Below are 26,074 nucleotides of genomic sequence, written 5' to 3'. Positions count from 1 at the left end.
CTATTACACACTATAGAGGATTATGCTTTGTTTAGTTTTCATTTCAGAGGTTTACACTTTAAGGGTTTGTTTATTTCAGCACATATGGGATATCCTTGTACACAGCGCTACCAGTTATCTGATGTGTTAAACCTGTTTTTTAAACCACTAATTATCATTTAGGAATTTACTTTACCCTGCCTTGTTTCATACTAAATGTGAGCTTCACTAATGTAGACCTCATACTATATTATTCTGGTTGTTAAAAACAACATTTGAATTGGCCGTATTGCCTGCAAACAATGGGCCATAAAGACCTTTCAGTTTTTTTACTACTTCTACTCTGCTGTACAGTTTACATTTTTTTTTTTGCTCTAGTAGTTTTCTGTTACTATAGGGAAGGTCACATTTTAAAATATTCCTATACACAAATTTAAAACTAACTATGGTTACAAATTAACCCGATGATCATAATCAGAGAAGAAGAAAGCCATTATGCTGTGTGCACATGGGTTTGGAATTTTCTGCCATCATAAGTTATGTTGTTTTAGCCAAGTAAGTGCTACTTGGAAACATTTGTCATTTGTGACCAGTGATTGTAATGCCGCGTACACACGACCGGACTTTTTGACAGCAAAGGTCAGACGGAACGAATCCGCCGGACAATTCAATCGTGTGTGGGCTTCATCGGACCTTTGCTGTCTAAAAATCTGACAGACTTTAGATTTAAAAGATGTTTCAAATCTTAGCAAGGAAGAGAAATAAATGTGGTGTTCAATATGGAAGTGTGATATCTAGTGGTGGATCTGTATAGAGCAATTTCCTAATTAAAGGGACACTAAAGGTTCGGGGTTTTTTTATTTTTAAATAGCAAACATATCATACTTACCTCCACTGTGCAGCTAGTTTTGCAGAGATTGGCCCTGAACCTGCTCTTCTGGGATCCCTCTGCGGCTCTCTCAGCTCCTCCATGCTCTCCCGGGGGGTTACCTTGCAGGCGCTCTCCTGAGTGCAGCATTTGGCGTCCATAGACGCTGAATCCAGGACTCGTCCCCGCCCCCCCAGTGGCCACATCATTGGATTTGATTTGAAGCAGCGGGAGCCAATGGCTGCGCTATCAATCTATTCAATCAAGAGCCAAGAACTCCCTGCAGAGAGAGAGTGCTTCCCCGTGGAACAAGTTTGAGGGTTCAAGTAAGTAAAACGTGGGGGGCCAGTCACGGACAGGTGTTTTTTCACCTTAATGCATAGGTTGCATTAAGGTGAAATAACCCGAACCATTAGTGTTCCTTTAATATAGGATGTACTAACATAGTATAAATAAACCTACACTTCATGTCCCTCCCATCCTTGAAAAAAATAGTGCTATCTGGTGAAACATGTCGGAGTTTACACCACTACAGAGAGGTTTCCTGCATCACAGATGACGTATTACGCCACGCCCGCGCATTCGCAGTTGACCAGTTGAAGTTAGCAGGAAGTACCTCGGCTTTGGAAGTAGGATGGTGGCCTGAAGGATCCAATAGTGTGACAGCCTGACGGTGGCTATTCACATTAGCTCAACAGACCCCGTATGGCGACAGGGTGCATCGGGTGACACTGCACGATGTCCAGTTTGCTGTATATGCCCGAAGTGTGACACCATTGGCTCAGTGTGGTCGGGTGAGTGGGGACCTTCCTTGACTCCTACCTTCCCCATCCTGCTATAGTCTACTCTGCAATATAGTGGCTATTGACGTACTGCTATTCAGCAGTAGGTTCCCCTGTGAATAAACTCGCATAGCACTATTTGGACATTTGTCTATTTGGCTTTCTGGACTGCGAATTTACTGTGGATATATGCCACTTCTCTACATCTGACTAAAGTACCCATTTACAAATCGCTCATACTCCTGATAAATCACAGGGAATACCATTGAGTGTCAACCAATTACTACTTATCCAATCATACCCCATCAAGGGGTTTTATTAACGAATATAGTGACATGATAAATATACTTTATAATGTTGTTTATCACCGGGCCTTATAGATTATTCCAGTATTGGGAATTGCACTTTAATTAATAATTGGATAATCAGTGTGTATGTGTGTGTGCTGTCAGAGTGACGCAGCTGCTCTTAACGGACAACGTTGTCTTCATTTTTAATATAATCTTGGCGTTGGTGATGGGTTTTAGTGAATTTTGTATTTTGTACAATAAAATCATATCCTTTATAAAGCAGCTTGGACTGCCCGAGACTCCTTTTCAGGGGATTCTTGTCCCCCCCCCCCCCCATATTATTTTTGTTATAGTGCTGCATAAAGCCACCTGTACGTGGCTTTTACAAGTATCTGCGTTGAACGAACTGTATATGCAATCATGCGTACAACTCGATGCAGATTTTTGCATCCAGAGTTGTAATGTTGAAAATCTTATGCAGTTCTTTTCTTCTTGTCTTTTAAAAGTTAACTCATTTGAATTACATTAAATTTGGCATACGGGTGAGGTGACAGCCTACAAGTGGTTAACTATCTCATTAGAAAGAGATTTAATCACCAGTGTAGTCCTTGCAGGTATCTTTCACCTTAATCTCATTCATTTTCATGTTTTGAACAATGTGTCATCTTACATGTTGATGCATTTACATACTCTTTTTAATAGCTAAGTGCATTTTGTCATGTTTATTTAAAACACACCAGTATAGTTTTCTTAGTTAAAGGAATGGATCTTCAACTATCATGTATTATTAAAGGGAAACTGAACAAAAAAAATGGAAATCACATAAAGTGACTGATCCTGCATGGCCTAAGAAGTGCGATAAATGTGGAAGCAGGACTGTGGTAGAGGGCAATATAAAATCAGTGTTTTATACATGGTCTAGAGACAGGCAGTATTACAAAGATAAGGGCTAAATACTTGATGTGCTAATATGGGCATAGTGTAATCAGTTTACAGAATAACTCAGATTCCTAGGCTGGCGTAGTCCAGGCACTGTTGCTCAGACTGTTCCGGGCTTTAATAATGTTTGCTTAATGTTTTGTAGCACAACAGCATGTCCTGTTTGATTTCATAGTTCAGCTTGTCCCTGAATTGATCCCTTTCCACCTGAACAACATCATATAGGCCACACCTTAGATTGCATCACATTTAACTTCTATGCCAATGCATGATGTTGCCTCGTCAAGTGTTGCCTGGCATCGATTTCCTCTGCTTTTATATAGGTCAGCATCTGTGTATACTGAACATGTAATCAGAATGTGTACTGATGAGTACTACTATTAAAGCCTCGTACGCATGATCCGATTTTCGGATGACCGTTCGTCCGTTTTTTGTTGCATTATTTATTTTGCTAAGAAATCACTTTGAAAAACATCCATCTGGCATTTCTGGCCTGGACCATCTTGGGTAAGGGCAGATGATTCATGTAGCATTTACTTCCTGGAATCCATTTGCCCTTAGGCCAGACAGGAATGACCCACCGGCAGGTGTCTACCTGTACCTGTAAATGTCAGTATATATATATATATATATATATATATATATATATATATTGGGGTCTTGACTATAATCGCTTTTTTGATAACTTTATCCTTCGCTCCGTGCAGTGCTCTGCCTCTCCGGGAGAAACACAGAGGCAGAGCCTGCATGGTGGATAAAGCCCCCTCCCCTTTACTGAAGCAGGAAGTCAGCTGATGAGCTGATAGCCAGTACAGTGCAGGGGAAGGAGCTTAAGGAGACCCGGCATGAGCAGATTAATCAATGGAGGCACCGGAAGGGGAAAGACACACTGAGCAGCATGGAGGATGGGGAATCAACTGACATCAATAGCAGGTGAGTGCCAGTGTCACTGATCCCATCCCTCCACTACCCTCCACTAGTTTTAGAAACAAAGTTGGAAACTGAGGTCTGCCTGTGAAGAGAATAAAGGGGTTGTAAACCTTTGTGTTTTTTCACCTTAATGCATCACCTGTCAGTGACCGGCCCCCCAGTCCCCCGTTTTACTTACTTGAACCCTCAAACTTGACCCGGCGGGGACCCGCTGTCCCCCTGCCCGGGATTCCTGGCTCTTGATTGGATAGATTGATAACAGCTCAGCCATTGGCTCCCGCTGTTGTCAATCAAAACCAATGACGCGTGAGCGGGGCCGAGTCCTGCATTCGGCCTCTATGGACGCCGAATGCTGGACTCGGGAGTGCGCCTGCAAGCTAACACCCTCTTGGAAGCGCTTCTCCGAGGGGGTTATCAGATGTGGGGAGGAACCTTGAGAGCTGCCGGGGGACCCCAGAAGACCAGGATCGGGGCCACTCTGTGCAAAATGAGCCGCATAGTGGAGGTAAGTATGATATGTTTGTTTTTTTGTTTTGTTTTTTAATTTACCTTTACAATCACTTTAATAAACTTTCATAAGGATCTATCTGAAGGGTTCATGTATCAGCTATGATGTCCTGAGTCACAAATATTCTTTTGTTTTGGGAACTGTGCCAGAGTTCTTGAAAAGTGCTGAGGCCACTGGCTAAGGGCCTGTTCCATTCCAGGGCTATAACAGTCACTTGTTTACTGATAAGTTCTACTCAGCGCCATGTTCTGTCTACACGGTGTAGCTTTGTGCAAAGTAGAAGAAGCCAATGCCAACAACACATTACAATGTCTACATCTTTACTGCATAGGCTGTGCCTCCAAAGCCTATCTGACTGACCTCTCACCCACATCTGTTTCCTGTTACCTTATCCTTGTTTTACTAAGGCCATTATTAGACTCACCCATACAACTAGAGGGGGATGGGAGGAAAGACGAAGATACTACATACATCATCTTCATCTAACTACATGTTTACCATTCCATAGGTAATTATTAACCCATCTGTGGTATGTGAGAATTACACTATATTTAGCACCAAATACATTGTGCAGCATGCATTTTGATTCAGTACAACTTTTTTGTCTTATTTTTTAATCCTATTTCACTTTTTTTTTTTTGCATTTTAGTTGTTCTCTTTATTGAAAAAAGAACACTGATTTCAAATGAAAAAAAAAAAACTTGCTTTAAAGAAGAACACTTCTGGCAATCCATTAGTGTTTGAAATTGCTCAAGAATTAGGGCCGGTTCACACACGGAGCGACACGAGGCGACACGACTTGCCGTGCCGCGACCTGACAAGTCGCCCCCGTTCTGTACCATGGAACCGTTCTAAGAGGAGCGACTCGAGTCGCTCCGTCTTAGAAAAAAGGTTCCTGTACTACTTTTGGGTGACCTCGGGGCGACTTGCATTGACTTCTATACAGAAGTCATTTGCAAGTCGCCGCTGAGGTCGTGGCAGGTCGCGGCACGGCAAGTCGTGTCGCCTCGTGTCGCCCCCTGTGTGAACCGGCCCTTAGGCCCCTTCACACTTTTGTGTTGTCTTAAGGCATGTGCGTTAAGGCCCGGTTCCCACTTTAAGAGCATATATCGCATGACGTGTGCAAATCAGTGGTGTCTATGAGAGACGTCTTAACTGGTCCGACTTTAGAAAAGGTTCCTGCACTACTTTTGGTTCGACTTTGGTCCATTTTCAGCCCAGTCGGATCAAAGTTCTAACCATCCAACTAGTGACATCCGACATGGTGATTAAAGCAGCAGAAAAATAAATTTATCTCACACTTGGATTGTTTTTATTGGTCACAGGACAAGTTGGAGTATCTCAAAGTCAGAGAAAAGTTATAGCCTCTTAATTTAAGTCGGATGGAAGTAGGACCGATGTCGTAGGGCAAAGTAGGATGACAGTCGTACAACGGTCCTGTCATACTAATGTGAACCCAGACTTATGCACACGTTCCCGTGTTGTTTGTTGTGCCATTTTGGATTGACTCTCAACACATGTTAAGAGCATTCACATCTGTGTGTTGCGGTGACCTTTCACACATGCGGATCGTTCATTTTATCAGTTCAGTTGCGTTTACTCAAAGAAAAAACAGATGACATTTACACCAGCTTTTCATCATTAAAGCGGTAGTAAACCCGCTGACATGTTTTTTGTTTTTTTCACACCTGTAAGGCAAATGGCATAATGAGCTAGTATGCACCGCATACTAGCTCATTATGAAATACTTATCTTAGAACGAGCCCCCAACATCTCACCCGATACACGCCGAGGGAGCTGACATGTTCCCTCGGCGTGTCTTCCGGATATCGCGGCTCCGTCGCTGTGAGTGGCCGGAGCAGCGATATCGTCACTCCCGTGCATGCGCACGGGAGATTTCTTTCCGTCAGGGTCTGGTGTCTGCCAGGCTTCCAACCGAGAATCCCCTGTTGCCAGGGGAATATCTCCTAAACCGTACAGGTTTAGGAGATATTTTTCTTACCTACAGGTAAGCCTTATTATAGGCTTACCTGTAGGTAAAAGTTCCAATTAAGACTATACAACCGCTTTAAGGATGAGCTCAGGTGTGTTCGCAAGCCGCACGTGCCGAGCCTGCCAGGAAGTCGGCACTGCACAGCGCTAATCACAAGCAGTGAGACATTTCCCGATCTCTGCAGCCGCACATCGAGACAATGTCTCACTGCTTGTGATTAGCGCTGTGCAGTGCCGACTTCCTGGCGGGCTCGGCACATGCGGCTTTGCGAACACGCCTGAGCTCATCCTTATTTCTGATCAACTGCTGATCAATTTTTTCATCCACCACTATTGCAGAAACGGACTGCTTTTCCATTCACATCCATTTTTCACCCATTGCGATTTTTTAACGGAACAAAAATATGGCTTTGACCTGTTTCAAAAAACAGATGTTAACGGATGCAGATGTAAACTGATGTAAAATGATGATTATCTGTTTTTCCATAGAGATGCATTGATGTCCGTTTTTCATCCGTCAGCGGATGGATGAAAAACAGACAAATGATCCGCACGAGTGAACGAGGCATGTAAAAAGTACATAAATATAAAAAAAAAAATACATATATATATATATATATATATATATATATATATAATATAATAATAGTAATATATAATATATATAATATAATAGTAATATATAATATATATATATATATATATATATATATATATATATATATATATATATATATATATAATAGATATACTTTTTTATAGAAAAGTACATGTATGTACTTTGCTGTGCCACATACTAAATTGCAGCACGTCACAATGCATATGCGCTGTTAGTGTGCATTACAATAAAGAGCATTAAACTACGCATTTTAACACATTAGTAAAAAGCAAAACATGTGAATTGCCTAGAGGCGATTCAGTTCGTATTGTGCGCTATACAAGTATTTTATTCATTCATTCAATGATCCCTCATAGGTTATAATAAGCCATATTTTATTATATATGACTTTCCATACCAGCCATTTTTCAGAGAGGAGAAAAAGAGACAGACCACTCTAGACTGACATGCTACGTGCTAGTTTACTATATCAGATTCTGTTACCAAATAGTTAATAGAATTATATAAAAGCAGAAATTTTAGATTTTATAAATATAATTTATGCAGTTTACATTGCATTGATTAATAACTGTGTAACAAAACCAAAGAAACATTCAGGACTGGAGAAAATGGCACTGTCCATACAATTTCCAAGGTTTGATTGTCTAGCATCTGCTGTATTAATTGCTATGGCGGAGATTTACTAACATTGGTGCACATAGAATCTGGTGCAGCCCTGCATAGAAACCAATCAGCTTTCAGGTTTTATTGTCAAGGCTTAATTGAACAAGTTGAAATTAGAAGCTGATTGGTTGCTATGCACAGCTGCACCAGATCCCGTGTGCTCCAGTTTTAATACACTTCCCCATATGTTCACTAACCATCTGTTTTCCATAGGGATCACTGATACTCATGCTCGGGTTTTCTTTAGACCTTAGCCACTAAAAGAGAGGAATTCACCACACCTGTCACTTACCCCCTGACTTTGGGAGCAAATCTGATGACATGGCACTGCTCTGATTAGAACATTGCTGGCAGTGTCTGGCCCAGTGAATTCCCTACCTTCCCCTGTAGTGAGAGCATGTAAAAAAAAAAAAAAAAAATGTCTGGCCTTGCAACAGAGGCCCTGGGTACATGTATACATTCAGCACCAGTGTGAACAAGAGCTAGCTGTAGCATTTACTCTCTCCCCCACCATTCAACTGCATTCCTTTAACCCATAGTAGCTGTTAAGAAATTACTGGTTGGACTACAGTAAAGTGAAATGAACAGTTGCTTGCACATAATTATTGTTCATTGAGCAGCCATATTGTATAGGATAGATTGAGTCTTAGCCCACGTACACACGGTCGGAGATTTTGCCAACCAAATCCGTCGGATTTTGCCCGTCGGATTTAGTCCGACGGATTGTGTCCGAAACTGTTGCATACACACGGTCGGGCCAAGTTGGCGAAAAATCCGATCTTTCAGAACGTGAAGACGTAATTTTCGTTACGATGGGACTACATTCAGGCTAGTAGCCAATAGCTTTGATGTAGGAATTTGATCTGAGCATGCGTGGCACTTGGTCTGATGAAAATGCTCTACACATGATCGGATTAGGTCCGTCCGGCCCAGTTGGTCGGGAAATATTTCCAACATGTTGGAAAATTGGGTCGGACGGAGATTCGGACGGAATCAGTCCGATGCATACCACACACAGTCGGATTATCTGACGACACGGTCCGATAAGACTCATTCCGACAGATTCTCCGACCGTGTGTACAAGGGCTTAGGGCCCTTTCACACTGGGCTGTCCATTTTGGTGGACTCCACTTTGCTCAGCGGAGAATCGATCCGTTGATCTCCACTGCGCAGGCAGATGACATGTCTGTCTCCGCTCACTGTGCAGAGCTGCACCTGTCAGGGCCCCGCTCTCCTCTATGGGAGGATTGGATGAAAAATTGACTGTCTGTCTGTTTTCATCCGATCCGCCAGACAGATGGAAAATAGGACCTCCATCCATCTGGATTTGGCGGATCGGATAGCGGCGGATGTCAGCGGACATGTCACAGCTGACATCCATTGCTCCATAGAGTTGAATGGAGGGTTCGATCAGGTCCACCTGAAAAACGGGCAGGAGGACCAGATTGGACAGCATGTGTAAAAGGGGCCTAAAGTATATTCGATTTTAGTAGGAAAAGGGTAGGACATGGTTTAAACTATTGTGGGCTTTTTCATCTGCGTCTCATTAGGAAAAAATCTTCTTCACTTCCTTTCCTGTAGACACAACAGGAAGTGAGAAGATGTCTTTCCAATGTGAGAAAAATTCTTTCCTAAGAACTTTTTATGGGAACAAATGTCCTCATTGGAAGATATCTCCTCTATTCCTGTTCTGGTGGCAACACAACATTTTGTACATACCCCCACTTTAACCACTTCAATACCGGGCAATTTCACCCCTTTCCTGCCAAGGCCAATTTTCAGCTTTTAGTCCTGTCGCACTATGACAATTGTACAGTCATGCAAAGCTGTAGCCATATGAAATTTGTATCACTTTTTTGAGACAGATGGAGCTTTCTTTTGGTGTTATTTAATCACCACTTGGTTTTTAAAATGTTATGGTAGAAAAAGACTGGGAAAATTTGGGGAAAAAAAGTTTTTTTTCTTAGTTTCTGTTATATCAATTTGCAAATAAGTAACTTTTCTTCTTCGCTGATGTGCGCTGATGAGGCTGCACTGATTTGCGCTGATGAGGCTGCACTGATTTGCGCTGATGAGGCTGCACTGATGGGCACTGATAAGATGCTCTGATGGCAATGATAAGCTTCACTGGGCACTGATGGGTGCTGCACTGATATTTAAGGCACTGAATTTTAGTGTAAACAATGCACTGACAGCCTTACCGGTTTTCGGCTCTCCTTTCCTCACACAGACACAGCATGTGTAGAAAGGACTGACAATAACCAGCAAGTCTGTTTACATGTGATCAGCTGTGATTGGACACAGCTGATCACATGGTAAAGGGCAACAGTGATTGGCCCTTTACCGTGATCTGTGATCAGCGGACACAGTGGTCACAGAGTGCACCCAATGATGTGTGTGTGTGTGTGTTTGTGAGTGTTTGGTAATATCTCCTACTAAACCTCATCCATTTAACTAAATGCAATGCTGGCACAGTGTTTTTTAGGGGTTAAAACAGGAGGTGAAGAGGTGGCATAACTCCATAATGTTCACATGGGCAAATACTTAAAGTGTTACTAAACCCATAACAGTAAAATCAGTCTGTATATGCAGTAAAGCATGCTTGGTTTACTCATTATGGAACCTAAGGGGTTAATCCTCTGCTTTGTGTAAAAAGGCTGTTTGATCCTGTCTCTCTGATCCTCTTCATCTTTACCTGACTCCAAACCATCTCGTGATAGAACACAGCATTAGGAGTCAGGCTGCACATGCTCAGTTTGGTGTGTATTGTTTTTTTTTTTTTTTTGGGGGGTGTATGTGATCAGCACAGGGCCAATCAGCACTGTCCAGGCAGATGGTCAGGGGAGAATGAAAACTTCTCCTACAAGCTTTAAGAAGAGACAGATACAAGTTAAGATTGCTATATACTTCTGATGAGAAAAGGTATTTAGCAGGTTATATTTACTAAAATAATTGCATTTCCATGTTCAGTGTACTGTGGGAGACCGGATATAGTGAATTCAGTGTCCTGGGTTTGGTAAAACTTTAAGTACACACGTGTGAATTAGGCCTTTCAGGGACACAAGAGAGCAGTGAAAACCTGACAGTGGTTCTAACCCCGACCACTCTAATTACTCTAAAAATGTTGCCTTTAGATATACATTATTGTCAATTAATTGACCTAATCAAGGCAAAAAATAAAGGATGTTCTGTGGGAAGAGGTTGTGTACATCACTTTTTGCATTTGCCAAAGCATCATCAGAGATGAATCAGTCTTTCTCATGGGTCATTTTTGCCACCGGTTGTTTTCTTAGTAGCATGGCGTGCGTATTGATTTATTTATAGAAAGACATTGAGGATTCCATTATTGTGTCCTGCTAGAAAATAACCCCTGGTGTCTAGCATTATTATAAACAGAACTGATCCTAAGCATCTGGATACAGAAGTAACACTGAGTTCCATGAAGCAGCCAGAACTTTCTCTAAATTCTGAGACTTGAGTAAACAAATATGTGCCTGGCAATATACTGACATTTTCATGCCAATGCACTTGAGGAAATAGAAGCCACAAGCAGGATAAATATTTGTCTGGAATCTGTATAAAATGGATGTTTAGAATTTATTTGGTCTTTTTACATTTGAATTAAAGCTAGAATCCCAGCCTTTTTTTGTATTGGCTAGAGCGGGGAACATTTAGACTGGGAGTGTAGAGAAATCTCTCCACTGGGGGGACAAAAACACTTTGGAATAGATTTATGAAGCAGTGAATGTGAGATTCACTGTAATTGTATCTCCCTAATACATGAATTTTGGTTAACAAGCGTTTTGAAAGATGAGCAACTTATTTTTAAAAATCCTGACTCGGTTTGCGAGTGTTGTTTCGCAAAACGAGCAGAATTCAAGCTAATGGGGTGTTCAGAACTGCATTTGCACAGAGGTGCAGGGGCGCACCGGTGACGCTCGTAATAGTTTGGAGCAATTCGGGAATACTCCGTTCCCGAGTGTTTCTGAGCCTTTCTGAGGGTTTCCGGGTTCAGCCGAGCTGTCCCCGAGTATGTCCTCCGGCTTCCCCCCACCTCTGGCCACATGCGGTATTGCATGCAATAGAAGTCAATGCGGAATGAATTATCTTAATTTCTATTGACTTCTATGGGGAAACTTGCTTTGATGTGAATGCTTTGGATTACAAGCATTCTCCTGGAACGAATTATGCTCGTAATCCAAGGTTCTACTGTACAGTGATTGATTCACCTGCAGTTAAAGGAGAACTCCCAGAATTATCTCTGGCTGGATGTATGTATATATCTGAGGTTTCTAGAAGCTTCTGTAAAGCACAGTAGTAGCCTGATCTTCACATAGTGAGAGCCATGATTTTGCCAGTCCGGTGTGTGTGTTTTCTGATTGGACGAGATAGAGATCATGACTTCACCACCCTCCTCTCCATCTCGTTCAATCAGAGAACGCATATTTATTGAAAAAACTACAATGATTTCAATGAATGGTAGAGTCGCAAAGTACGCAACCCATGTGGCTTTGTGCAGGGGAGAAGCTGCTTGCACTGAAGTGGAGGATCACAGTTCTCACTGTGTGTTGGGTGGGCATCCCCAGCAGCCCCCTGGATATCAGATATGCATACTTAAATCGAGTGAATCCAGCCCAATGTAAAAGCCCCATACAGACTATCAGATTTTCTGCTGATTTTTGTCTTCAGATTTACCAAAACCATGTAGTGCAAGGTCCTGCCTGATTGCATATACATTGAAACTCCTAAGGTTTGACCTCATATTATATGGTTTTGGTAAATCTGAAGGAGAAAATCAGCAGAAAATCTGAGTGTGTATGAGGCTTACGTATGACAAAAAATGTAATTCCTGGAGTCCTACTTTAAATTTATATCAGTTTTGTAAGCACTTTCAGCAGTTGATGTACACACTTACTGAGTGTGTAGCTTCTATATCTTTTAATCCTTGCTCATGTTCCAGTTTAAACAGGTGCCATGACCCAGGTTTCCTGTTTCAGGGTGGCTCCTTTCTCTTGCAGCATCCTATGCAGTCACCCTTGCATTCAGGGACTAGATTTGTGCCTCCCTACACTGTATGCATCAATAGAAACACACAGCCCTGCAGCCTAGGATGGCAGGACTCTCTCCCCTGCTCCTCCCTCCTAACTTTTCTAAACAGACTGGAGACTGCACTGTTTCTCTTTCCTGTGAAGACCAGATGTTCAGGGAAGCAGCACCGAGAAAGCAGGAACCAGCAGCATTGAAAGTTAAAGCTATAAACTTGGGTACATTTTTTGCAAATAGTTTCCTGGGGAATGTTTCTTTCACTGTGCTCAATGTGCTAAGCTAAGAAAGACCAGCTGAGGGCTTAATATGACTTTAATGTGTGGTAAATGTCACATTCACTGGTTTGAAAAGTTTACCCTAGTAAAGTTGGAAAGAGAAAAACCTCTGTCTAGCTTGTGTTGATGTCATTGTCCCCCTTGGGGAGATCTCCACACTCTTCTGCAGTTGTGAAAAAAAAAAAAAAAAGAAGGAACAGACGTGTTCCAGGAAAGAAAAGTTAATAATTGAGAGTTGAAGCCATAAAGTGACATTATGGACAGGAATGTAATTGATCTTATCTTATGATCCATAGCAAAGCATGCGGTTACATGCAACCACTACCTTACATACATAAATGAATGCTTAGAATTTCTTTATATTTCACGCCAGTTTTTAATGATGAGCTGCATAGAAGCTGTGAGCGCTTACACAAAGGTGTATATATTGTGCCTAGTGGAGTAGACACTTATCTTTGCAAGATCAAAAAGTACCTTGCACCATTAGCCCAAATTTTGCAACTGAACCAATATTGCTTCCAGTGCTGTCTGTATTGTATCTTTTTCCCCATAAAAATTGTTGTATTCCCAAAATCTACGGTAAAAATAGGTAGCTGAGCCATGGTTTTAGTGCCCCTTTTAGTGCCCCCCCCCTTTTAAAGCGCCACCTATGGAAAATATAGTGTACTAAAGTTTGTTGCCATTCCATGGTTGCACGCAATTTTTTTACATGTTGGCAGTGGCGGAACTAACGCTATAGCCACCTGCGCGGGCACTATGGGGCCCGCAGCCGAGTGGGGCCTCAGTTCCCCATCCAGCTGCTCTGTCTGAACCCCTTCACCATGTCTGCATGATTTTCAGTACCAAATACACTGACGGGGCTGATCCATCTCAGGAGGTGTCCAGCGTGGTCACCTGAGCCACCTGTGACACACTATGATGAGCACATGCGTGGGATTCCCTGCTCTAGCCTGCCCCCTGTGGGTACAGATGATAAGCGGACACTTTGTGCTGCTCTGTTTCCAGGTGGAACGATTTGCTGGTGCACCGCGTATGATGGCGGCGGAAGCCAGGGTGTATCGGGGGCCAGTGTGTATCGGGGGGACTGTACCCTCAGTGCTCCGCAGACCTTGTGACCTTCTCGGCTTCTCCATACTATGCTCACCTGTACCTCCGCGTACATTGTTTGGGGGCTGTGCTTTTGGAGGAGATCTCTCATTGCCAAAAGCAACCATTAAGTTTGCAGCTGTTGTTTCTGCAGTTTGAAAATAAAACCTGGTCACTGATTGGTTGCTCTGGGCAACAGTAATTTTCATGTTAGCATCCTTAAAGCAGAACTTTGCCCTGAACTTAAAGCTGGGCTGTGCCTGCGCTGCAAGGGTTAAAGAGGTTCTCAACTAGGGTGGTAATCTGTTGTTGAATGGCATTAATTCATTTTTTTTTTGGGGGGGGGAGCTGTTTGCAAGGGGGCCCCATACAACATTTTGCTATGGGGCCCTGTAATTTCTAGTTACACCCCAGCATGTTGGGTATCTATTTACTTGGCCCAACCTCATCTTTTTACTATTATTATAATAATATTATACTAATATTTACTAATATTATTTTACTAAAATATAGGGTAATATATTGCATTTGTATGCCCTAAAATTGACTTTAGTGTATTTTTTACTGTAGTTTTGCATTTTCTAGACCTGTGCTAATATTGTATAACAGAAAAAAATTGAAACTGCCATTTTATTCTCCAGGGCAGGGCTGCTGTTAAGAAACCATAGGGCCCCATACAGCCAATGCTCGTTATGAATGAGCACAGTGAAGATCAGTACCGGTTACTCATTGTGCTCATTCAGAAAAAGGAAGGGGTTGCTAAAAATGACATATTTACTGCACCTTCCCCTACTCTCCATCTTGAAGGATTCTATTGTGTGCTTGCAAACTGTAAGGAGAGCAGGAAAACCTGGAAGCATTGGGAGGGGAACCTGGGCAGCAATGGAAATGTATAGTGCACAGGGAGGGTGATTGGTGTGGCTGGGGGGCAATTACTGGAACCGATCCTCTGTATGGCTCCCTCTGCAGCAGCTGAAAGCCAACAGGATGGGGAAGAGAAGAAGCCAGCTTTCTAGCTGCTGCAGAGAGAGCCATACAGGGGATTGGTTCCAGTAATTCCCCCTATCCCCCCCCCCCCCGATCACCCTCCCTGCCCACATCCAATTCACCCTGCTGCCTAGGCCCCGTACAGGAGGACCAGTGGTGTCCCCTTATCTGCAGCCCTGCTCTGGGGTTTCTGCTTTCAGAAAATATATGATTTGTTTTGCAATCTTCAGGGCTAAAATGATTTTCTAATCATGTGCAAAAAAACGCAAAAATGACTCTGGCCGTTGAAAGGATTTCTGCACAGATTTCAGAGCTTTTACATGAATACAGTATGTTTGAATAGCAGTAGTTGCTCTAATCTGAGGGTCAGCAACCTGTAGATCGCTGACAAGTGACTGGTGAATCGCGGTCTAGGTTTGCTGACCTGCCATTCCAGAGCATCAAACAGAGTACAATGCAGAGGGACTACTTGTAAAGTTGGAGCTGTAGTAGGGAGCAAGAGCCACATAAGCCAATGCCTCCTCTGTAGTGCTGGCTCCTGTCCCATGTGGAGTGATACCAACTGCACTCCACCTCATATCCCAGCTAGTCTTCTCCATAGTGGTGCCAGCAGCAGGAAAGAAGAGATCTTCAGGTCAGTGTGAAGCAATACACTGGGCATAATATTATAGATCTGCTTTCACACTGATGTGCTGCGATTTACCCAGACCGTGAATGCAGTGCAGTGTACCTGCAGCTTTCCTGCGAGTTTGCTGCGCTTAGCCATAGACTTCTATTATATCCTGCTGTTTTACCGCCCCCTAACTTTACATGTCAACAAGCCCTAAGGTGCCACTGCTGGATGCAACTAAGGGCTCATTGAAATGCTGCTCCTCTGAAAAGCGATCCAAACGTGTGTTGATAGGTGGCGAGGAGGCGATATGTTGCCTTCTCAACGCCTGATTTAAAGCCATGATTGCCGTGCAATGCACGCGTTTGCAACACGATTAGAGGTTTGAATCAGGTGTGAGGAGGTGAAACTGTGCCTGGTGATCTTTGACTTCTCCCGTGTTGTTCAGGTAGATCTCCACCTCTTCAAAGCGGAGTTCCACCCAAAAGTGGAACTTCCGCTTCAAGCACTCCTCGCCCCCTTACATGCCACATTTGGCATGTCTTTTTTTTGGGGAGGAGGGTTGGTTGGGTGCTTAGTTTTGAGTAGGACTTCCTGTCCCGCTTCCTGCTTTCGACTACGTGTTGCCTAGGCCACGCCTCCTCTTCCCTTAGGCAGCCCCTCCCTTTCAGCAATCTTCTGGGACACGTCACAGGTCCCAGAAGATTGCCTGTCCACTGCGAGAGCACAGCGCGACTTGTGCATGCGCAGTGCACACCCCGCCGTGAAGCCACAAGCTGTCACGGCCGGGTGCCCACGGTTCCAATGGAGGCGCCGTGGAGAGGAGGTGCAGAAGAGCGAGGCTTCGTGCGGCTGCATCGCTGGACCATGGGACAGGTGAGTGTCTGTTTATTAAAAGTCAGCAGCTAAACTTTTTGTAGCTGCTGACTTTTAATAAACAAAGAAAAGCCTGGAACGTCGCTTTAAGGTTACCTACCCCTGCTCTAATCCATACTTTGTGTATCTTATTTGTTTAGCGTATGGTCACACTTGAACAATTTTTGACAAAATCTTGCTTTATAATATGTCTGAATACAGTTGCACATTTACATAGTAATAATCTGATGTTATTGTGTTTGATTGTAAATGCTGTGGTATCAGTTTTAGCATAAATGTTTTACACATACCTACCTCTTCCTTCTTTCCTATACAGAAAATGCAACATTTAACTCAACAGACAGCACCACTCATGGAAATGAAACCGAGCAAGAACAACTCATAGAGCTCAATGGCTGGCTGGTGTGTAAAGAACAAGATGAAATGTTAAATCTGGCTTTTACGGTGGGATCTTTCTTGCTTAGTGCCATCTCGCTACCATTGGGAATCATCATGGACAAGTATGGTCCACGCAAGCTGAGGCTAAGTGGAAGGTGAGTAATCTTTTATGTGTTTTCAGATAATAGGGATCTTGTTGCCCATAGCAGCTATATATACTTTGGTTAATAGGTGAAATACTGTGCTTTTAAATCTGTAATATTTAGGAAATAAAATCAAGTCAACCACGGTGCGTTTCAGTTTTAGGCAACGTTTGGGTTGAGAAGCCGTTTGGCTTCAGATGCCTCATTCTAGCAATGACATCAAAGGGGTTCTGCACTCATAATACAACATTTGCCCATTCTGTTGCCTCTAGTTAATATATCTCATAATGCCACCTGTTTTTTTTTTTTGATTCACCTACCTTTTGTAATCTTCAGTACTTTATTTTAAACCCCTGCGGCGATGGGCGGTCTCTTGCGGGGATCAGCGTAATTTCCTGTTGAAGCCCGCACTGTCTCCTGGGATCTCGTTCGTGTAATCCCAGGAGACATTGCGGCTAATGCACCCGACATCTCGCGAGATTTCGGGTGCTACAGCCGACATCTCGCGAGATTTCGGGTGCTACAGCCGACATCTCGCGTGATTTCGGTAATTACAGCCGAGATCTCGCGAAATCTCGGCTGTAATTACCAAAATCACGCGAGATGTCGGCTGTAGCACCCGAAATCTCGCGAGATGTCGGGTGCATTAGCCGCAATGTCTCCTGGGATTACACGAACGAGATCCCAGGAGACAGTGCGGGCTTCAACAGGAAATTACGCTGATCCCCGCAAGAGACCGCCCATCGCCGCAGGGGTTTAAAATAAAGTACTGAAGATTACAAAAGGTAGGTGAATCAAAAAAAAAAAACAGGTGGCATTATGAGATATATTAACTAGAGGCAACAGAATGGGCAAATGTTGTATTATGAGTGCAGAACCCCTTTAACATAGTTCATATATTCCACTTCTATGTGCATTCTTATCATTGCCTTTCCAAAAATACAGCAAATTAAAAAGTATCACAGCTAGTAAGTGGGGCCTTTATATTGGGATATCACCACTGGTGACGGCAAGATGTATAGGTATCAGGCGGTTTAACTCTACAGCATTTAATAAAAACCACCAGTTGTATTTTGTGAGTGGCCCTATATGCCAGAAGAAAAAAACTTCTTTTCTTTTTGTTTCAGTGCCAGTTTTGGTATTTCTTGCCTGCTTATTGCATATGGATCAAGTAATCCCAACTGTAAGTAAGACTGCTAAAACAAAAACATGTATTGCATGGTTAAATTATATCTCCTTAATGCAGAAGTACTGATTTATTGAAAGGAAAAAGGGAAGGAAGTAATCGCTATGAACTAAAATCATTTATTTAACTACCATATTTGTCAGCATATAACACATACAATCATTTTAAGAAGGAAGTTTCACAAAAAAAATGTACATTTTAAATAAGGAACTTTGAAGCAAAATAATGGTCAGTGCCCATCTGCAGCCTCACCATTTCCATCAATGCAACCTCATCAGTGCCCATCTGCAGCCTCACAAGGGCCATCATTGCAGCCTCATCAGTCCACATCAATGCAGCCTCACCGTTTCCATCAATGCAGCAGCCTCACCATTGCCATCAATGCAGCAGCCTCACCATTAACTTCGATACAGCGGCCTCACCATTGCCATTAGTGCAGCCTGATCGATGCCCATCTGCAGCCTAGAAGGGACAGGGATGGGGACGGGACGAGCACCGACAGATTAAATACAGTGAGAATCTCCTATGAAAGACAGAACAGTGGTCCAATGGTGGCCCAGGAGATTGAACTTCCTACTACGGAGGCCACCAAGTAAACAGGAGATTCTTACTGTATGTAATCTGACGGCGGTCGTCCCGCCCCCTCCATGTCCCCTCCGAAGCAACTAAAAATTGAAATATTGGCGTATAACACACACACGCTATTTGCACCCGATTTTCATGGTGAAAAAGTGCGTGTTATATGCCAATTAATACAGTATGTCACAAAACAGTATATTCAAAGCATGCTTTGGGTGAAAACGGTCATGGTTGCTTGTGCTCTCAACTGAACTGTCAAGCCATCAAATGGTTGGTGTCATAACTGATCACATGTGCAGCACCATGATAGTTGCAGATCAAACAGAGACTAAGATGGCAGCTTCCTTGGCTGTATGTAAAGGATAGGGGGGCTCTGCTTTAACTGTTTTCCCTTGCAATGCAGGTTCATGTTGTCACACAAATGTTTGCGCACTCAACAGTCATAATCTATTTACTAATTTTTCTATAGGATGCAATCATGTTCCATGCATGTGTTATGGTCCCAACTTGTGATGTGCATAGAGCATCCAAATAGTACCAGTTTGTTGTCATTGCTTAGAGGATGAATGTAATAACATTCTATCTTAAAATAAAAAATAAATACAATGTGACAAGCATGGTAATTGCTCACTTAAGCCAGCCATAGGCAATTCGAATATCGGTCAGTTCAGGAACCTGCTGAGATTCGAATTATGTATGGGCAAGCTGAATGTACCGTTGGATTTGTTCTCCCGGTGGGGGCGGCTTCTAACATAAGATACAGGCCGATCCTGAGTTGTGCCATAAAACTGTGATTGAAGGAGAGGCAAGTCACATGACTTTGACAAGCTATTTCACCAGCTTGTCCTCCTGGCTTTGTATTTAACTTCATTCATTTTGCCCTCGTTCACACTAAACACGGCTTTGTAATTATGCGAGTTCATCTGAACTCACGCGTTTTCAAAGCCGCATTTCAGTCTGACTTCGGGGGAGACTTGAAAGATATCTGTGCAGATTCATGCACAGATGTCTATTGAAATTGAGCCCACAGTGACCAAAAGTAGTGCAGGAATTACTTTTGGAAATCGAGACGTCAACGTCGCACCGATTGGGACACTCTTATTGCCGGCAAATCGCGCCGATGTGAACAGGGGCTTTAGTAGGGTCCTGCTGGCTTTGGAATTGTGAAACTGGTGGAGCTCTAAGCACACATATAAAGGGCATCGCAGGGCTTCATAAATGTGTTTTTTTTTTATGCAGCGGTATGAGAACCCCAGGCCTTACCTTCTTTATAAATGGACCTAACAGTACACAACACACATTTAGATTTGTTGTACCCTTTAGGATGGTAGTTTATAGACCATGATCCTGCCTGTTCAAGAAGAAACAGTTAAACCCACCACTACAAACACCATTGTCCTTTTTTCAGGGTTTAAAAAAATTCAAATTAATTAATATTTATTCTGACACCTGTTTACAATTAATTAACAATACAGACAACAATCATATTTAATAATGTTTATAGGACATGTCCGTTTGGAAGCCATAGGGGGTAATGATCCATGCCTTTTTTTCCCCCCACTATAGCGTTGTCTGTGCTGATTTTCGTAGCCTTATGTCTAAATGGCTTTGGTGGAATGTGTATGACCTTTACATCTCTTACAGTAAGTATGAAGCTGCTGCTCCACGTGTCATTACATTTTCTGTTTTCGCTGTGAAAATGACTGATATCATTAAATACATTGAAATATCATCTATAACAAAGAAAGTAATATTAAGGCTGATATTTTACTGGTTGCTAAAAGCAACCTTAATTATTTTCTTGCACTTATAAAATTTCCACTCTTTGACATGATAATGTGTACATATATAATGACAAAGGGGTTGATTTACTAAAAGCAAATCCACTTTGCACCACAAGTGCACTTAGAAGTGCAGTCTGTGTAGATCTGAGGGGGACATGCAAGGAAAATAAAAAACAGCATTTTTGCTTGTACATGATTGGATGATAAAATCAGCAGAGCTTCCACTCATTTCAGATCTTCCCCTCAGATCTAAAGCGACTGCACTTGCAGTACACTTATAGTGCAAAGTGAATTTGCATTTAGTAAATAACCCCCATAGTTTTTAAGTGCCGGTTCACACTATTGCGATGCGAGAACCCTGCAAATCAACTGCGGGTTCCCGCAGCGCACCGGACACGCACGGCAGTTCACACGTATACAAACTGCTGGGGAGTGTCATTATATGTTAACGACACCCCCATTTCAGCTCGCATATCGCACTGCGACCTGACAGTTCGGACATGAATGGGATTGCATATGTGTGAACACACATGCGATCCGATTCCGGTCCGAACAGAAAAAGGGTCCTGTGCGTTTTTGTACCGAATGCTGTGCAATATCAGCCATACTATCTGTATGGCTGACATCGCACCTCCCAGACATCACATGTAATGTGAACAGCAGTGCCACTGCGAATTACATGCGATGTCTGGCATTGCAATAGCGCGAACTGGCACTAAAGCAAAACTATCCTGCATCTGAGCGCCACAAACCAAAAACAATATTTTTATTCATTTTTTAATATTTAAAGCAAACTCACCCATCCATCCAAGTCTCTAAGCTTTATTTTGCTGAGAAGTCACTTTAAAAAAACACCCTTCTAACAAGTCTGGCCGGGGCTATCTTGAAGTGGTTGTATAGTTGTATAGTTTAACCTACAGGTAAGCCTATAATAAGGCTTACCTGTAGGTAAAAAAATATCTCCTAAACCTGTATGGTTTAGGAGATATTCCCTTCGCAATGCACTGCTGACTGCAGGTCATGCTGCAGGCATGCGCACAGGGGCTTCTCGGCGGTGCATACTAGCTCATTATGACTTTTCCCTTGCAGGTCAGAAAAAAAAACGTCAGCAGGTTTACTACCGCTTTGAGTAAGGGCAGATAACTCATGTAGCATTTACTTCCTGGAATCCATCTACCCTTAGTTTAGGCATGCAGGCAGGAGGCTCCTCCTCCCCTCCTGAAGACCGGTGGGATATATGAAATAATTTGCCTAGGCATGGAACCAGGAAGTAACTGAAGAAATGTAAAACAAAAGTCTAACAACAATAAGTAAATATGATATACTTTCCTATATCATATTTACAATGGGCAATGTTGACAGAGAGAGAAAAGTTCTGCTTTAACCCCCCTGGCGGTGTTCCCGAGTCTGGCTTGGGGTGGAAGTTTTATACCAAAAGCGGTAACCCCGAGCCAAACTCGGGACCGCATCGCTGAATGCAGGGAGAGGTTTACTTACCTTCTTCCCTGGATCTAGCGATGCCCCCCCGCTGTACGAGTGGATTGTCCTCCGCTCGATTCATCACGGAGCCGATCTCCATTCCTTGCGAGCGTTGCGACACATGGGGACTGAGATCGGCGCCAAATTCAAAAAGTGAAACACACAGAATACATACAGTATAATGTAATCTTACAGATTACATTGCTGTATGTAATAATTTCACATCCCCTTTGTCCCTAGTGGTCTGCCCAGTGCCCTGAATGCAGTTTTATATTATAAAAACTGTTCTTTATGCCTGGAAACTGGAAATTGTCTATAGCAACCAAAACTGTCCCTTTACAGCAAAAATGATTTTAGACCAGCTAGAAAACAGCGACAATAAATTAGAATCACTCGCAGAATTGAGCGATAGCGATTTGTGGGGAGATCCGTCATCAAATACTGAAAAGTAATGACAGTGAGAATTCTGTTACTGAGCAAATTTCAGTGTTTTTGATTTGATTACATTATTGAATCATTTTTATTATTGTTATATTATTATTTGGTATAATTATTTATTATATTATAATTTATGATTTCATTTTTCAAACTTTATCATACCCGGGATAGTCTGCTAGACTAAGAATTACAGGACTACAATATAAAACACCAAATTTTCATGCAAAATAATTGTACCGCTTTTAGCACCTAAAATCCGAAATAATCGTACCGCCAGGGAGGTTAATAAAGTGCCACTTTAATATTACAAACGTCTAGCTTCCACAGTTTTGGAGTTGAAAAGGATGATTGTTCTTGTCCAAAATGGTGGTAATTCATCAGTTTTAAGCAGAGAGAAATAAAGTCAGCAATTTTATGATGTCTACATTATGGGTTCTATCAGCTCGAAGGGCTACACCACTGTGATCAGCTGCAGCAGCGATTATGGGCTGTACCGTGAAGTCTTGTTGCTTAGGGACGCCAGTAGGTAACACAGGCACACACACTCTGCCATAATGTGTCTTCTGTGTCATTGCCCTAATCTAAAAATGGGTGAGCTCAACTGTATGATCTGTTAGTTTTTCTGTATCCAGTCTTTTCATTCTATAAGTAGCTGTTTGTTTATGTAATACTCATCATAATCCCTTTAGGGCACTGGGTCTCATTTGTTTGATTTTATGGTTCTTCTAGTAATCTCCATGTTGTATCGCTATTCTGGTGAGCGATACTGCCTGAACCAGCCATGCAGGGAACTTTTATCATATTGTCATTACACATTCAAACTCCAAATATCTAACAGTTTTTGATCCCCTACAGAATTTTTCACTGAATGAAGTGTACTGAGATTTCACAGCATACTGAATTTAGCCCACATAGCTTTCAAGTCTACATTGCCTGACTAATCGGAGATCTTTTCATGGTAAAAAAAAAAACAGCAGCATAATGCAAACGGTTAATGCTGGCTTATTTTAGACAAAATGATCTTAAAATAGTTCCGCTTCTGCTGCCGTCTTTTGCCTGGTTCCTGAAGAATATCTCTGCAAAGAAAGGAAGCCAGGGTCGTCCTTGGCTTCAGACAGATAAGCTTGAAGGGGGGTTTTATCCTTCAACAGGGTTGCTTCCCACCATAATTCAAAGATAAATGCTCCCCCCCCCCCCAAAAAAAAAAATTATTTGCATAGCTGTCAAAATTATTTTGCATCTGTTGAAATGCTACAAAATCTACACAGGGTTATGTGAAAGAATTATATGAAACACTTTTGTACATAGTGGAGTTGATTTACTAAAACTGGAGAGTGCAAAATCTGATGCATCTGTGCATGGAAACCAATCCACTTCCAGGTTATTGTCAAAGCTTAATTGAACAAGTTGAAGTTAGAAGCTGATTGGCTACCATGCACAGCTGCACCAGATTTTGCACTCTCCAGTTTTAGTAAATCAACCCCATTGTATTTTTAAGTAAGGTTAGCATATATATCTAAATCTAAAGCCCCATGCACACTATCAGATTTTCTGCAGATTTTTGTCTTCAGATTTACCAAAACCACGTAGTGCAAGGGCCTGCCTGATTGCATACACACTGAAACTCCTAAGGTTTGACCTCATATTATATGGTTTTGGTAAATCTGAAGGCAAAAATCAGCAGAAAATCTGATAGTGTGTATGGGGCTTTACAGTATCAGGCTGGGTTCACACTAGTGCGAACTGTATGTGGGTTTATCCACATCCAATTCGCACAGCAGGAGATTGTGACCTGCTCTCTATGGAGCCAGTTTGCATATCTCAGCAGCGGCTCTGGTGCGATTTGTGCAGGAGCCCAGTGCATCTTTTGGTCCATTTCAGCCTTTAAATCGGGCTGAAATCAGACCTGAAACGGTGAACGAGGATGCACCAGACTTCTGCTGTGAGCGCCTGCGTGCTCATATGTGAACCCAGCCTCAGGGTTCTGTGAGTCTCTACAGAGCAGCACTCAGACTGGGAGAGGGAGAGAGAGGAGCTGCATTCTGATTTAATCAGGGCTCTATTGCTTTGCATTGTGCTTACTGAATACAGAAGAGAGCTGACCTCATCAGTGTGCTTCTGTTCTTTCACTTTCCAATCATGGGGGAAGTGGTTTAGGCCTTATGAGTATTTAGTAGAGGAAGGGTGTTAAATGTGCACATTGAGGATGTCTGTGCATCAGAGTTGCCACCTCATCCCTTTAAACCCGAACACATATGAATTACACAGGTTCTGAAGCCTAATTTAATTCAGATAAGGCAACCATTGAGTTTCATTACCACCTTAATCAGCCTTAGAACCTGTGTAATTAATATGTGTTTGGGTTTAAAGGAATGAGGTGGCAACCCTATTATGCATTGATTCTGAACATTAGGAATGGCCGCAGAAGGAGTTGGAAGGAGAAACACCTACATTTTTTTCAGCTTGATAGTCTCATATATTATGATAGGGCAGTGATGGCGAACCTTTGCACCCCAGATGATTTGGAACTACATTTCCCATGATACTCATGCACTCTGCAGTGTAGTAGAGCATCATGGGAAATGTAGTTCCAAAATATCTGGAGTGCCAAGGTTCACCATCACTGTGATAGGGTATGGGGTGATCAGGCAGTTTTACACCACCCCAATCAGGATCTTTTGTAGCAAGTACAGCCAGGTGTTTCCGCTTACCTGAGAGGTAAGGATGAGCTCATGGGTGTTTGCAAACCGCACACGCAGAGCCCGCCAGGAAGTCAGCACTGCGGAGCGCTCACAGGTAGTGAGACATTGTCCCGATGTGCGGCTGCAGAGATCAAGAAATGTCTCACTGCCTGTGATTAGCGCGGTGCAGTGCCAACTTCCTGGCAGGCTCTGCACATGCGGTTTGCGAACACGCCTGAGCTCATCCTTAGGCTGCTTTCACACTGGGGCGGGAGCAGCGTCGGCGGTAAAGCGCCGCTATTTTTAGCGGTGCTTTACCGTCGTTTTAGTGGCGGTCTGCGGGCGCTAGCGGGGTGGTTTTAACCCCCGCTAGCGGCCGAAAAGGGGTTAAACCCGCCCGCAAAGCGCCGCTGCAGCGGCGCTTTGCCGGCGGTATTGCCACAGTGTCCCATTGATTTCAATGGGTAGGAGCGGTTTAGGAGTGGTGAATACACCGCTCCTTCACCGCTGCAAAGATGCGGCTAGCAGGACTTTTTTCACCGTCCTGCCAGCGCATCGCTCCAGTGTGAAAGCCCTCCGGCTTTCACACTGGAGTTAAAGGGGCCGGTTTTTTTCAGGCGTTACACAGGCGCTATTTTTAGCGCTGTAACGCCTGAATACCGCCCCAGTGTGAAAGCAGCCTAACTGACAGGCTCTGCAGCTGTCTGGTATGCAATTGCAGATTGAACGATCACCTGGTTCACACTGGTGCGACACGCACTCCGATTTTGAGAGCACGTTGCATGACAAGTCTAGTGCAATAGAACTGTTCTAAAAGGGAGCGATTGAGTCGCTCTGACTTAAAAAAAGATTTCTGCACTACTTTTGGTCCGACTTTGGCACAACTTGCATTGCCATCTGTTAAAGGCTTCAAAAGCACAGTAGTTTAAAACGGGCCTTACGATATCTGGCCCTGG

General features: G+C 42.9%; 1 protein-coding gene across 1 annotated transcript in view; it reads left to right on the top strand.

Moving 5' to 3' along the window:
• Window positions 1-26,074, top strand: part of SLC43A2 (solute carrier family 43 member 2) — a 114,592-nt gene that overhangs the window by 44,969 nt on the left and 43,549 nt on the right. Inside the window, exons 3-5 of the mRNA XM_077480557.1 lie at window positions 16,767-16,983; window positions 18,099-18,154; window positions 20,303-20,379. Of these exons, the coding sequence (XP_077336683.1) occupies window positions 16,767-16,983; window positions 18,099-18,154; window positions 20,303-20,379 (350 nt within the window). The remainder of the gene's footprint in view (window positions 1-16,766; window positions 16,984-18,098; window positions 18,155-20,302; window positions 20,380-26,074) is intronic.

Source organism: Lithobates pipiens, unplaced genomic scaffold (assembly GCF_037356315.1).
Source record: "Lithobates pipiens isolate NorthernLeopardFrog02 unplaced genomic scaffold, aLitPip1_a1.2 Scaffold_16, whole genome shotgun sequence".
In the NCBI taxonomy this organism is placed as follows: Eukaryota; Metazoa; Chordata; class Amphibia; order Anura; family Ranidae; genus Lithobates; species Lithobates pipiens.
The sequence above is the reverse complement of the archived record's forward strand: the minus strand, read 5'-3'. Positions and strand labels throughout refer to the sequence as shown.